At 40.6% G+C, this 15,855-nt stretch overlaps 1 protein-coding gene and 1 pseudogene across 2 annotated transcripts in view; one reads left to right on the forward strand and one right to left on the reverse strand.

The window, feature by feature from the left end:
* The window catches only part of LOC126249366 (synergin gamma-like), a 173,491-nt gene that overhangs the window by 72,613 nt on the left and 85,023 nt on the right, over nucleotides 1-15,855 (reverse strand). For both annotated transcript variants that reach the window (XM_049951021.1, XM_049951027.1), the window contains 2 exons: nucleotides 5,807-5,902; nucleotides 5,218-5,577 (listed from right to left, as the gene is read on the reverse strand). In XM_049951021.1, coding sequence (XP_049806978.1) covers nucleotides 5,218-5,577; nucleotides 5,807-5,902 — 456 coding nt within the window. The remainder of the gene's footprint in view (nucleotides 1-5,217; nucleotides 5,578-5,806; nucleotides 5,903-15,855) is intronic.
* On the forward strand, nucleotides 11,439-11,556 carry LOC126206186 (5S ribosomal RNA; annotated as a pseudogene).

A 15,855-nucleotide genomic window follows, 5' to 3' on the forward strand; every position in this document is an offset into this window, starting at 1 on the left:
CTGTTTGTATATTTGTTCTCACTTTAAGTTTTTACAGTTTAAAATATCTATGTTAATGGTAAATATTTTAATTTTTCCAGCATAACTTTCCATGTAGCATTGCAATATGTCAATCACACTACCATTGAGTGATGTACGGTAGCATTTTACCAAAATGTGTGTGTGTGTGGGGGGGGGGGGGAGGGGGGGGGGGAGGAACGCCACTACTGTCAACAGATAATTTCCATGGCTTCTGGCTCATCATCAGACCTGAAGAGATATCTAAAATCAAAATATCCGACAGTACCTCTGGAACGTTGTGGGCCACGAAGCCGATCAAGTTCGCCATCAATTGATGAAGAAATTTGAGCAATTACTTCTTGTGAACAGTCCTCACTGAAGTCTCCTTCTATGTCTTGCGAAGGTATTCTCTCAGAAAGGCAACCTAAGTCTCAAGCTGTATCCAGGCCCATCAATGTCAACAGATTCTGGACCAAGTCCTGATTCATTTCCTTTTGTGATGTTCTCACCCCTAGCTGCTTTTCATTTACAACAATCAAAACGTAAATGTTTATTATTATAAAGCCGCTCACATTAAATAAAAGTATGGCATTAGATGTAAAGCTTTTAAAAATGATTTAAGTTGAAAAAGTTACCATACTCTCTAATGCCCAGTTTGTATCATGAGTTACTTCATAAAATTAAAAATGATTTGGCCACTGGACTGCCTTATGTCTGATGTGTGGATGAGTGTAAATAACATTAGTTTCTATGCACTCACTGCACATTTCATAGATGAGAAGAGTTAACTACAGTCACATCTTTTAGAGTGCTCCAATTTGGAGACAAGACACCCTTCAGAAAACGTCTCAAAACGGCTAAAGTCTGTTATTGTCAAATACAATATCAATTTTAAAATCACTTCCATAGTTATGGATGATGTGTCAAATATGTAATTGACTGCCATGCTTCTGAAACTTCCACATATCCCACACTTTGCACCTTCTTTACACCTCACTGTGCAGCGAGCTATTCAGAAATCCATACAGGAAACTACTGCTGAGGTGAAAAGAGTTATGTTTCTCAAGGAGGCACTTTACTTTAAGCAAACTTGCTGAAATGTAAGAAAATTAAAAAATAAAATAAAAATAGTGCCAACTGAAACCATGTCCTAAGCTGATGAATCTACTTAAGAAATGATGCAAAGATTTACTTTAAATATATATCCCATAATTTCTTGCCTCGCTATTTTAGGTGGAAAATTGATCACCTAACAATTAAAAAATACAAACCGGGAGATAATGCAACAGGCTTTACAGATTTTGAAAGTTTTGATGAGGTAACCAAAGACTGAAGTGGCCTCAGAAAAAAAACAGTCTCACTTTCAAAAATGAAAATCTTGCCAAGATTAATGGAATGGCAACTAAATTCTTTTAAAGACAAAAATAAAGAATGTCCTAAAGAAACAGAGTCATTAGTGATAATTCGCTTAAAGGGTTATCAGAGTGGTTAGGGGTTATGTGGAGGAATGAACTGATTAGTCAGGCAACTTTATTGGACCCCCTTATTCAAAAGGCAAGGATTTTCAGGCGACGAAACATTTCACAATTGCTACATGAAGCCTACTGAAGAAAGTATTGGTTGTTCAACAAAGAAAAACACATCTCATTTCTCAACTAGTTACCACTGTAACGCATGAAACTTCTTCAGTCTGGGAAGAGTTCGATGAAATTATTAGTCAGTTCAAGAAAGTCACGACCTGGAAAGTGTGTAAATAGTCGAATTGGACAAATATTTAGCAAAAGGGTATTTGCCTAGAAACAGCAATGCCCTAAAAAGTTGGGAAACAAGCAAATTGCTATGGCCAACACTACATCAACTGGTTCCAAAAGTATTATTTATCATAGCAAGATCAGTGCCCTGTGAACAAATATTTTCAAAAAAGCAGGACAAATGTGCACTGAGAAGAGAAACAGATTCACATTGACTAAAATGGGTTAAATTTTGTTATTGATTGATTTTTCTATTTTGGGTGCATATATTGTAATACTGATTGTACATGACGATTGCAGATATATTCTAATTACAGTTATGTAATAATTCTTCTGTTGTTGTTGTCTTCAGTCCTAAGACTGTTTTGATGCAGCTCTCCATGCTGCTCTATCCTGTGCAAGCTTCTTCATCTCCCAGTACCTACTGCAACCTACATCCTTCTGGATCTGTTTAGTGTATTCATCTCTTGGTCTCCCTTTATGATTTTTTACCCTCCACGCTACCTTCCAATACTAAATTGGTGATCCCTTGATGCCTTAGAATATGCCCTACCAACCGATCCCTACTTCTAGTCAAGTTGTGCCACAAATTTCTCTTCTCTCCAATTCTATTCAATACCTCCTCATTAGAATGTGATCTACCCATCTAATCTTCAGCATTCTTCTGTAGCACCACATTTCGAAAGCTTCTATTCTCTTCTAGTCTAAACTATTTATCGTCCACGTTTCAGTTCCATACATGGCTACACTTCATACAAATACTTTCAGAAATGACTTCCTGACATTTAAATCTATATTCGATATTAACAAATTTCTCTTCTTCAGAAACGTTTTCCTTGCCATTGCCAGTCTACATTTTATATACTCTCTACTTCGACCATCATCAGTTATTTTGCTTCGCAAATAGCAAAACTCATCTACTACTTTAAGTGTCTCATTTCCTAATCTAATTCCCTCAGCATCACCCGATTTAACTTGACTACATTCCATTATCCTCGTTTTGCTTTTGTTGATGTTCATCTTATATCCTCCTTTCAAGACACTGTCCATTCCGTTTCACTGCTCTTCCAGGTCCTTTGCTGTCTCCAACAGAATTACAATGTAATCAGCGAACCTCAAATGTTTTTATTTCTTCTCCGTGGATTTTAATTCCTACTCAGAATTTTTCTTTTGTTTCCTTTACTGCTTGCTCAACAACAGATTGAATAACATCGGGGATAAGCTACAACCCTGTCTCACTCCCTTCCCAACCACTGCTTCCCTTTCATGCCCCTTGATGCTTATATCTGCCATCTGGTTTCTGTACAAATTGAAAATAGCCTTTCACTCCCTGTATTTTACCCCTGACATCTTCAGGATTTGAAAGAGAGTATTCGAGTCAACACTGTCAAAACCTTTTTCTAAGTCTACGAATGCTAGAAACATAGGTTTGTCTTTCCTTAATCTATTTTCTAAGATAAGTCGTAGGGTCAGTATTGCCTCATGTGCTTCAACATTTCTATGGAATCCAAAATGATCTTCCCCGAGGTCGGCTTCTACCAGTTTTTCCATTCGCCTGTAAAGAATTCGTGTTAGTATTTTGCAGCCGTGGCTTACTAAACTGATAGTTTGATAATTTTCACATCTGTCAACACCTGCTTTCTTTGGGATTGGAATTATTATAATCTTCTTGAAGTCTGAGGGTGTTTCGCCTGTCTCATACATCTTGCTCACCAGGTGGTAGAATTTTGTTAGGCCTGGCTCTCCCAAGGCTGTCAGTAGTTCTAATGGAATGTTGTCTACTCGTGGGGCCTTGTTTCGACTTAGGTCTTTCAGTGCTCTGTCAAACTCTTCACGCAGTATCATATCTCCTATTCCATCTTCATCTACATTCTCTTCCATTTCTATAATATTGTCCTCAAGAACATAACCCTTGTACAGACTTTCTATATACTCCTTCCACCTTTCTGCTTTCCCTTCTTTGCTTATAACTGGGTTTCCATCTGAGTTCTTGATATTCATGCAAATGGTTCTCTTTTCTCCAAAGGTCTCTTTAATTTTCCTGTAGGCAGTATCTATCTTATCCCTAGTGATATGCGCCTCTACATCCTCACATTTGTCCTCTAGCCATCCCTGCTTAGCCATTTTGCACTTGCTATCAATCTCAATTTTGAGATGTTTGTATTCCTTTTTGCCTGCTTCATTTACTGCATTTTTGTATTTTCTCCTTTCATTAATTAAATTCAATATCTCTTCTGTTACCCAAGGATTTCTATTAGCCCTAGTCTTTTTACCTACTTGATCATCTGCTACCTTCACTACTTCTCCCTCATAGCTTCCCATTCTTCTTCTACTGTATTTCTTTCCCCCATTCGTGTCAATTTTTCCCTTATGCACTCCCCAAAACTCAGTTAGTCAGTTTATCCAGGTCCCATCTCCTTAAATTCTCACCTTTTTGCAGTTTCTTAAGTTTTAATCTACAGTTCAAAACCAATAGATTGTGGTCAGAGTCCTCATCTGCCCCTGGAAGTGTCTTACAATTTCAGACCTGGTTCCTAAATCTCTGTCTTACCATTATATAATCTATCTGATACCTTCTAGTATCTCCAGGCTTCTTCCATGTATACAACTTTCTTTCATGATTCTTGAACCAAGTGTTAGCTATGATTAAGTTATGCTCTGTTCAAAAGTCTACCAAACGGCTTCCTCTTTCATTCCTTAGTCCCATTCCATATTCACCTACTACATTTCCTTCTCTTCCTTTTCCTACTATCGAGTTCCAGTCACCCATGACTATTAAATTTTCATCTTCCTTCACTACTACCTTGGCCACAATAATGCTTTCACTATGCTGTTTGTAGTAGCTTACCCGCATTCCTACTATCCTATTTATTATTAAACCTACTCCTGCATTACCCCTATTTGATTTTGTATTTATAACCCAGTATTCACCTGACCAGAAGTCTTGTTCTTTCTGCCACCAAACTTCACTAATTCTCACTATATTTAACTTTAACCTATCCATTTCCCTTTTTAAACTTCCTAGCCTACCTGCCCGATTAAGGGATCTGACATTCCACGCTCCGATCTGTAAAATCCATAAAACGCCAGTTTTCTTTCTCCTGATAACAACATCTGCCTGAGTAGTCCCCGCCTGGAGATCCGAATGGGGGACTATATTAACAATGTTATGAAAAGCAAAGTTGCTACTCACATACAAATGACTGCAGCTGACACTGCCAGATGCTGCAGTCATGTGTGTGTCAGTTGTGTTTGCACGCATCTTTAATCCAAAGTAGAGAGAGATGCTAATAATACAATCATACATAAGACAGCAAGAGTAAGCAATTTTACAAGAAGGAATGAGCATTACTGGAAACAAACAAGAAAGAGATCCTGCATATCAAACACGCAGCACCACAGGAATTTCAAGGCAAAATCTGAATGAATTAACTATATTTTATATAGTTATATAGTAAAAACTAACCTGTGCAAGAGCAATCAGAGCAAGTACAGTGTACAGCTCCAGTTCTGTGAGTTGTCCAGGTACCTCTTTATTAGCTAAACTCCAGATATGGCCCAAAACATCAGCAGTTAAACCACTGGTTATAAGAACTGGGAACAGTCGACCAGTATCTGCCAGGCCATTTGGTCCCAAAACAAGTGACCACACATGGCTGTAGATAGGAGGCAGGCTGTTTGAACACGCTGTCAACCAAGTGGGAAGCTTCTGTCTGTCATGGACTGGCTGTGATGCCACAGACACATTGTGTGTTGTTGATATTCCGGCTACATAATTTGCTGGCAGAGATGATGTACCAGCAACACCAGCTGGAAGTACTGGCACCTGAAGAAAATTACACTGTAACTAGAACATACATTTGTGCATGAAACTCTAGGAGTGCACTCTCTCTCTCTCTCTCTCTCTCTCTCTCTCTCTCTCTCTCTCTCTCTCTCTCACACACACACACACACACACACACACACACACAAAATGGACATTGAAATTAAGAGAAAGGGCATTAAAATTAAGAGACATATTACTAATAAATTAAATATTTGTGATTCAAGCTCACCTGAACATGAGAAGCATTGGCACTTGTATTTGACTTCAGCTGGAATGTTTCTTTCTTTTCCAACAGATTTTCGATGAGTTTGTCAGCACTTACAGCCTAGGGAATTAAAAATATAAAGGCCTGTTTACTCACAAACATATTAAAGAAAGAGAAAAAATAACAATGGTGAAGAAATGTGGCTGAATGTGAACGACAACTAACTTCCCAAACAAGTAGGAATGTAACATAGTGTTTCAATGTATTTCAGTACTGAAAAGACAATAGAAAAGAAAATATTCACGAATAAAGTGACAGTACGCAAACACATGAAAATTCAAGAACAAAATTTCAGGGAAGGTGCCTTATAAAGTGAGGGGCGACAAGAGCAGAATGAAGTGGGTCCAAAAAAGGAACTATGAGAGTGTTATCCAATAATGTATATTGTGGAAGGTATGGTCACAGCTACACTCTTGTCACATATCAGAGGAAATCGGCAAAGCACTTCCTTCCCCACTTCTCTCCTCAGAATACCACAACTACAAAGCATATTTTACATGACCAAGAATGTCAAGTATGCTGCGTACCAGCTAGCAGGCATGAAATAACATGAACAGAAATTTGCTTTGTTAGAAATAACTATCTGACACAAGCCACACTTTGCATTGCAACATAAGTGTAAGTGGGCTGCTCACCTGGCAGATCTGCAACCCCTCTCACACCTGTGATATGTGAGTGGCCTAACCAGAAGGGGTTACATCAGCAGACAACAGAACTTCGGTCATGCATGTTGATTAGGCCACCATCACCAGCGCCTCTGCATCAGGATCGACTAGAATTTGGGTCCCAGCCTTCGATCTTACCTTCATACATCATTCTTCTAACAAGTGAACCTTAAATGTACCTTGTTCTGTGACCAAGTGAATCGGGGTGTAAAAGTGGGGAAAAAAAAAAAAAAAACCACAGCATTTTTCTGGGTTTCCCAGTTAAAAATACACTTTTTCCTACGTGAAAATACACTATATCCCTCATGAAGCTACATTTTTTCTGCGTTAAGTGACAATACACTTTTCCACACAGCTGTAAAACTTAACAATCCTTTGAACGGTGAAAGTTTTACACACCGGAATAGAACTTCCGCCACATTAGGAAATAAAATCCAGCAAAAAATAATGCATTTTGGAAAGATCTTGTATGTGTGAAAATATTTACACTGCATAGTTTTTCAATTGGAAAGTGTAAACAGAACACCAAGTACAGCACGGTAGCTTCTGAAGCACTGAAATCGAGATTGCTATCCACTTTTGTCAGCCACTAATAGCTCATGTCACATATTCTCACCAGTCAATGACAGCAGACATTCAGAGCATAGGACATGTGATTTAGTCAGCCAATAGCAACATCATTGTTAAGTAGCGTGAAAGCATAGCTACAAGAAAAGATAAGTTTTCATGTATAATATTAGTCGTCATAAATTTTTTGCTGGTTTGTGTGTGTGTGTGTGTGTGTGTGTGTGTGTGTGTGTGTGTGTGTGTGTGTGTGTGTGTGCGCGCGCGCGTGTGTGCTTGCGTGTGTGATTAAACAGGGTCCTAAGAACACAGCTTAAACCGCAGCACCTGAATATTTCTGACAAGCACAATTATGTCACTGCTGTGCACCAATCATTTCATGGTTTATGTCACCGAATATGTGCTCCTTCGAGAACTCCAACTTTTCCATGAAAAAGTCAATAACACGCAGGGGCGGTGGCAAGAGGGGGTGGGGGGGGGGTGCTATAGCCCCCATAGGACCCCTCCCCCCCCCCCCAAATGGAGTATCATATTACACTGGATAAAATGACTTCAGAAATCAGCAAATACCTTACTCCAACAGATTCAATTTTTTTTATTTAATTATGTAGCAATACAAGTTGCAATGTGTTTCAAACACATTTTAACAAAAGAATAAGAGCGGTAAATAGCTTACAATCTAAACCAATAAATATCATTTAATTTAAAATGGGCATCTTATTATTTATTAATACATATTTTTTACCCTGAACTCCAAAACAGTTACCAAAAACTATTTTAAGGAACACCAAATTTTATGAATTTGTTGGTGGAGGACCCCAATTCAACTTTTGTTAAGCAATATTCCATTCCCCCAAACCTCCCCCCCCCCCCCCCCCACCACCACCACCAATAAGCCCTCCCCCTTGACCGACTTCTAGAATCGCCCCTGATTACATGTATTGCTCAAGAACTTGCTTCGTACTTTTTTGAAGGATAATTATACTTTTTGCCATCATTAGTGCATAATTTTTAATCTATGAGAGAATTAAAATACATATGAAACACTAACACTGAAACTTGATCTTTTCTTGCCTGTGTTACCCTTTAAGATACATCAAACACAAATGTGCTACTAAAATATTAAAGAGTGGCATAAATGGGTGGTCTTCTGGGACTCTAATGTTTCTACGTGGCTGGACCTCAAAGTGATAAGTTTTGAATGAGAGTCAAGGCTCTGTAACTTAAAAAATTCATCGCACTTTCTCATGTGTAACACAATTCTGCTTGCGTAAAGGCAAATTTACTTTGAAAGTTAACTCTTCAAGAACCACCATTCGCAATATTTTCCCATGATCTGTTACAAATGTAAACAGTTGTGATGTCACACTCATCAAAATGAGACCCACAAGAAAGACACATTTAAAGCAGTTTGCTGTTACGAACTACTTCATAGTCATTGACACATTTTGCTGCCTGCAGATGCTTGTGTGTGCACTGTCTTTATTTGTTGTAATTGGCACTAGTTCTTTACAACTGAAGTTTTATTTTGGTGTTATTCTCTCATTTATTTTTTATTGGTATAGGATTATTCTGCAGCAGTGGGCCACAGTAAAATTCTTTGGAAGAGTTATCTATTCTTACCAGTCAAACTTACAAAAATTTAAATGAAAACCAAAATAATGAAAAATTCTGGGAATTCTACAAAATTCCTGGGGTCTTCTCAGATTTCTCCCCGATGAAAAAATTCCCGGGTTTTTTCCCTAGATTTCCCAGTTGTCCCAGGGCTTATACACCCTGTGAATATCTGACTTTGATTGTTTCATCTTTAAGATCTACAGCCTAAATCTGGATTTGGGTAAATTCAGGGCTAACAAACCTTCACAAACTATTGTAAGCTTTTGGTTGATGAATATATTTAAAAAAATGATTCTACACTGTCTACCTGGACTGTGTTCTTGTACTTTGACTGGTGCAAGACATATTATCGGTTGGCAATGAGTATTTTTTGGGCCCTCGCACCTCCATCAGTTCCAGTGGCAAATTTAGTCTCATAGCATGTAGTGATGAGATATTTTTCTCCGAACTTAAATTTTAGATGTATTCTTCACCTCAGGTACACAGTGTGTGCTTGTGACTATCATGTCGCAAAGACTTTGATAGTAACTTCTGCACTGACATGCCTAGTTCTCTGATGTTTGTCCTCCATATGGAAGAGGCACCTTAAGTCTTATTTTTGCTCTTCAACATCCCGCAGGTCCAGAGACACCATATGACACAGCTGGCCTGTATCTCCATGGCACCAGAGGTACCCAGCCGCTGTCTCAGATGCTTCCAGGGTCAACTACTTCTGGACTTGTCTGCCACAGCTTCCTGCTTCTAGCAAGGCACCAGAACCATCGGCCAGTGTCATCACAACTCCAGACAACCCCAGCCATTATTCCTGACATTCCTACTGGATCAGCCTCCACTGGGCAGCACCACAGAAGTTTCCTCTTTCTACACTACCTGAACCTGCCCTCTTAGCAGCAAACCTCTATAGTTGTGCCAATTCCCTCCCAACTGACCCATCCTGCGCTTCAAGCATGCCCGAAATGTCTGACCTAGCCAGTTGCGTCTAACCTCACCGACCTCCTCCTCCTTCTTCTTCTTCTTTTCTTTCCTCTCCATACAAGATTACTGCACTCAGTTTCCTATTTTTCCAGAGCTTCCAAAGCCAACTATGCTCTTTGGGCACAATCATTTTTCCTACCAAGTGTTCATGCACCAATCTATGCCCCCTGGGCACAATACTCATCACTTTAAAGTGCTCTTGCACCAACCTCTGTCCTCCTGACACATTCTTCTACCTTCTGGGCATAAAGATTCTACATACCAAGTGCTATGGCACCCACCTTTACACTCCCTGTACAGTCATTTTTCACTTACCATGCTTTCACACTCATTTATGCAGTCCTGGTTCAACAGGTTAACTTCTGCCCTTTGGTCTCACTTCCATGCTCTGGGCTCAGCAATTTTTCTTTGCAAGTGCTCCTACCCCCACATCTACCCTCTGTGTACAATTTGTCCATGTCCTTTTCAGAGTGCTTTTGCACAACTTCAGCCATCTACATCCCATGTCTATTTCTAACTTTGGTCTCCTTCCAGACTCCCTCCACATAGCTCTCTCCTCAACTGCTATCAATCTTGCCAGCTGCTCTCGGTTTGCCCATATCAGCCTTGCGGTAGCGCCAGAATTCCAGCCTAGGGACATGGCCACTAGACATTTCAAGATGACTTCGTTCCTTGACACTGCCAACACAGGAAGCCAGAGTGCTTTTGCACCACTTTCATCCATCTATCCTGCTCTTGGATTTGTCCATGGTAGAAGTGACACTGCACGCCAGATCCACACGCCTCCACCCAGATCTGATGTACCTCTGCCAAACACTGATGCCTCCTTACCGGAGGGATTCATTATCTTTGGTTCCAAATTGGGGCTTCCTCTCTCTCCATGCCGGGGACAAATGCCAAACTGCCATCTCCTCGACTGGATTGCGGTCCCCAGCTTGCAGGGACAGCGGCCCATCTCTTCTGCTCCCGACTCCCCTGTCAATAGGTATCGCTCACACTCTCCAGAGTCACCAGCTCTACAGGTGGGTGCATACAGCCCAAATCTTTGAGATGGGCACCATCCTTTCATCTATCATTGGGTAGGAGGAGGGGGAGAGGAGGGAGGGGATGTAGTGTATGGGCTGCTCTCCCAGCAGACCTGCAACTCCTCTCACACCTGTGGCCTAGTGGCCTAACTCAGAACGAGTTACAGCAACAAAAGGCACAACTTCAATCATGCACATTGAATAGGCCAGCAGGTGACAGCACGAGCACTATTAGAGGTTGCTGGCCCTGCAGCCCTGTTTGCTTCCCAGGCCATTTGATCGCATACAGTCCTCTAGCATCTCTTTGCGGTCTGCATATTTAGGGTGGGACAAATCCACAACAAGGTGTATTTAACTGAGCCCTGAGCCAGATGCTGATTGCACCTGCAGCACTTCAATCACAGTCTGATTTAGAATCTCTGCTACACATGACACCATGCTGCTTGCCAGCCGCTGCTGAGTAAAGAAGCCTCCAGTATCTGTCACCACCATCACTATGAATCGGTGACCAGGACTTGGTTATCAGCTACCGAACTTATTTTTGTGCCTTTTTCTTCTAACAAGTTAACCTTAGACTGTGTCTTGTTCTGTGACTAAGTCAATACCTGACATTTGATTGTTTGTTCATTTAGGCCTTCGGCCTAAGTTCAGGCTCATATAAAATTTAGGGCTAATCACAAATCTTCAGAAACTATTGTAAGTGATTTTGTCTCCGAAGGAGAACTTTTGATTGATCCATTTATTAACAAAGGCAACAGCCTTGCCGCAGTGGATACACCGGTTCCCGTCAGATCACCGAAGTTAAGCGCTGTCGGGCGTGGTCGGCACTTGGATGGGTGACCATCCGGGCCGCCATGTGCTGTTGCCATTTTTCGGGGTGCACCCAGCCTCGTGATGCCAACTGAGGAGCTACTCGACCGAATAGTAGCGGCTCCGATAAAATAAAACCATCATAACGACCGGGAGAGCGGTGTGCTGACCACACGCCCCTCCTATCCGCATCCTCATCTGAGGATGACACAGCGGTCGGATGGTCCCGATGGGCCACTTGTGGCCTGAAGACAGAGTGCAAAAAATTTATTACCAAAATGATTGTTTACTTGGAGTGTGTTCTCACTGGGTCTCAACCGGCACAAGACGTATCAGTTCTGGTGGACAATCAGTATGTTCAACTTAATTCACTGACTGTCCATGGTGGTGTGCATTACATCGCCTGTGGTCTGACTGAAATGTGCTGAAAAATTAGAAATCTGTTGTTCTGTTAATTAATCCAATTCCTATTATTATAAAGTTCCAACAAGAAATCACTGACCATATATGCTCAGTTATTATCAGAAAATATCTGCTGATGTTGACGGATTGTTATATGAGGAGTTGCATCTGACAACATGTGATATGTACAGAAAATCTGACTTCTGTTCCTTGTGAATGACACGTCATCCATCAGCTACAATCGGATAGGAAGTTAAGCGTTGTCGACTTTCTATAAGGATTGGTGACTGCTACTAGTGCCTTGCAATTTATTCCAGCAATAAGGATTGCCAGCCTACAATCTCTATCAATGCATGGATAGCTAGCATTATGTGTGTACAGTATGTATGAGGACTAATACCTGTATAATGAAAATAAATAAGTAAATTGAGATAATTTCCCTTAACATATCACTACTGCATCGATTACCATTGCCAGTGCTTTTTCCAGTCTTAATACACCCCTGGAAGCTGGCGACTACAAGGCTGTTTGTCCACCTCACAAACACCACTTGCATCCCCCCAGTCTTTCCAAAACAATGCCCTTCAGGCTGTGCGGAAACAACAAGAAGTCAAGGGCAGCCAAAACTGGACTGTACGGTTGTCACACTGTGTTTAGCCATTGCCTCTCTCTCACTCACATGTGACTGAGCCTTAGATATGGATTTTGTTTGTGTGTGTCTTCTACCAGATGCAAAAATATTCAACTAACAACAGGACTAGCAAAGCGAACTGGAAGAAGGAGCTGGCATTTGCTGCTGAATTTCAATCTCCTGTTGATGATGTCTATGAGAATGACTGAACAAATAAGTTAAAAAATAGAAACAAATGACATCAGTACAGTTAGTACTTTGTTTTTGACATTGTCTCTCTGTAATTTTAAAAGGAAGGATTAGGGTTTAGGGTCCAACTCCCTGTCGATAATAAGATCATTACAGATGGAACCCAAGCTCAGTTTGGGAAAAGATGGGGAAGGAAACTGGCAGCATCGTTTCAAAAGAATCACCCTGACATTTGCCTTAAGTGATTTGGGGTAGTCAAGGAAAACCTAAATCTGGAAACCTAAACGGGAATTGGAAGGTTTACCATATTTTTTGGATCCAGCCCATGTCATATTATCATATTTTTTGGGTCCAACCTAGGACATATTTTTGATTTACTTAAAAGCCTTAAAAGTTTATTGAAACATTAAGACTTATTTATTCATTTGTATTTTTCACTAAACATGACTTTTTCAGAAATGGCTTGTTTGTTTTAATTACACAATAAAATTTACAATATGAATGATCTGAATCAATTTTAAAATTTAGCATATGTTATAACAGTAGCTTCTGAAATCCTGCTACTCCTTTCTGGAGACCAAATGTTCCCCACAATTGAAAAAACACTCTTAACTGGAGCAGATGTCTCACGCAAAGCCATCACGAGCTCAGTCATTTTAGAAATATTGTGAAATATCGTCTTTTGAAACATCTTAATAACTGCTTTCCACTTCTGTTCAACATTATCCGATACTTTTTCAGAACCTGAACCACAACCTACATTTTTGTTTTTAATTTCCTGGTTCAAGGTGTGGGTTCCTGTAGTAATGTCCTAGTTCATGAACCACGGGCAACGTATGAGTGGCCAAGTAAGTGGTCCCGACAGTCGGGATACCAGTTACTTTGGAATAAGGCTGGGCATCTCGGACTTATTCTGAGTCGTGGTCACCTTTGTGCTCATACGGCAAAGACTACCAAATCCACTGGTTAGTCCCTCAACCGTTAGGGGTAAAACTCAATGGGACTCGGGGCAAGTAAGGCTAGCAACCTGCTTCCCTGGTACTTTAAATATGTGCTGGCAACAATCAGAGCAAAATGCCTCGGACCTTTGGAGGTGACAAACCAGGGACTCCTAAGATACGACTTGGCAAACAAATGGTAATGAGATGGGGAGCTATTAATATCAATGGGGGCTACTCTGGGAACAAGGTAGAGCTGGCAGAGGCTGCAAGTAAGATGGGGCTGGACGTTTTAGCTGTTAGTGACATTCGGGTTAAGGGGTGAGAAAGAAGAGGAAGTGGGAGAATACAAGGTCTACCTGTTAGGAGTCAAAGCAGGAATAGCACAATGGGGTGTAGGGCTTCACATCAGGAAAGAAATGGAACCCAGCGTAGTTGCAATAAGGTATGTAAACGAATGACTGATGTGGATAGATTTGACAGTGTCTAGCAAGAAAATTAGGATTGCGTCAGTATATTCGCATTATGAAGGGACAGATCAAGATAAGATGGATAGTTTTCATGAGGCACTCAGTGATGTAGTTGTTAGAGAAAAGGACAAGGACAGTGTTCTGCTCATGGGCGATTGTAATGCCAGGATTGGAAATCGAACAGAAGGGTATGAAAAGGTTATGGGTAAATTTGGAGAGGATATGGAGGCCAACAGGAACGGGAAACAACTCTTGAATTTCTGTGCCAGTATGGGCTTAGTAATCACAAACTCCTTTTTTAAACATAAGAACATTCACCGGTATACTTGGGAAGGCAGGGGAACCAGATCTGTCATTGACTATATAATAACAGATCAGGAATTCAGGAAGGCTGTGAGGGACACACGTGTATTCAGGGGATTCTTTGATGACACTGATCATTATTTAATCTGCAGTGAAATTGGGATTGTGAGGCCGAAAATGCAGGAGGTCAGGTCCATATGTAGGAGGATAAGAGTGGAGAAACTTCAGGATAAGGAAATCAGGCGCAAGTACATAACAGCGATCTCAGAAAGGTACCAGTTGGTTGAATGTAGTTAATTACAGTCATTGGAAAAGGAATGGACAATGTACAGGGACACAGTACTAGAAGTGGCCAAAGAATGTCTTGGAACAGTAGTGTGTAAAAGTAGGATGAAGCAAACAGCTTGGTGGAATGACACAGTCAAGGCAGCCTGTAAAAGAAAAAAGAATGCGTATCAAAAATGGCTACATACTAGAACTCAGGTAGACAGAGAAACTTACGTTGAAGAAAGAAACAAAGCCAAACAGATAATTGCAGCATCCAAGAAGAAATCTTGGGAAGACTTTGGAAACAGGTTGGAGACTTTGGGTCAAGCTGCTGGAAAACCATTCTGGAGTGTAATTAGCAGTCTTCAAAAGGGAGGTAAGAAGGAAATGACAAGTATTTTGGACAGGTCAGGAAAACTGCTGGTGAATCCTGTGGATGCATTGGGCAGATGGAGGGAATATTTTGAAGAGTTGCTCAATGTAGGTGAAAATACGATCAGTAATGTTTCAGATTTCGAGGTAGAATGGGATAGGAATGATGATGGAAATAGGATCACATTTGAGGAAGTGGAGAAAATGGTCAATAGATTGCAGTGCAATAAAGCAGCTAGGGTGAATGAAATTAAGTCGGAACTCATCAAATACAGTGGAATGTCAGGTCTTAAATGGCTACACAGGATAATTGAAATGGCCTGGGAGTCGGGACAGGTTCCATCAGACTGGACAAAAGCAGTAATCACACCAATCTTTAAACATGGAAACAGAAAAGATTGTAACAACTGCAGAGGTATCTCTTTAATCAGCGTTGTGGGTAAAATCTTCTCAGGTATTGTTGAAAGGAAAGTGTGAGTATTAGTTGAGGACCAATTGGATGAAAATCAGTGTGGGTTTAGGCCTCTTAGAGGTTGTCAGGACCAGATCTTTAGCTTGCGGCAAATAATGAAGAAGTGTTATGAGTGGAACAGGGAATTGTATCTATGCTTTATAGATCTAGAAAAGGCATATGACCGGGTTCCTAGGAGGAAGTTATTGTCTGTTCTATGAGATTATGGAATAGGAGGCAATCTTTTGCAAGCAATTAAAGGTCTTTACATGGATAGTCAGGCAGCAGGTAGAGTTGACGGTAAATTGAGTTCATGGTTCAGAGTAATTTCAGG

This window comes from Schistocerca nitens, chromosome 1, assembly GCF_023898315.1.
Source record: "Schistocerca nitens isolate TAMUIC-IGC-003100 chromosome 1, iqSchNite1.1, whole genome shotgun sequence".
Lineage (NCBI taxonomy): Eukaryota > Metazoa > Arthropoda > Insecta > Orthoptera > Acrididae > Schistocerca > Schistocerca nitens.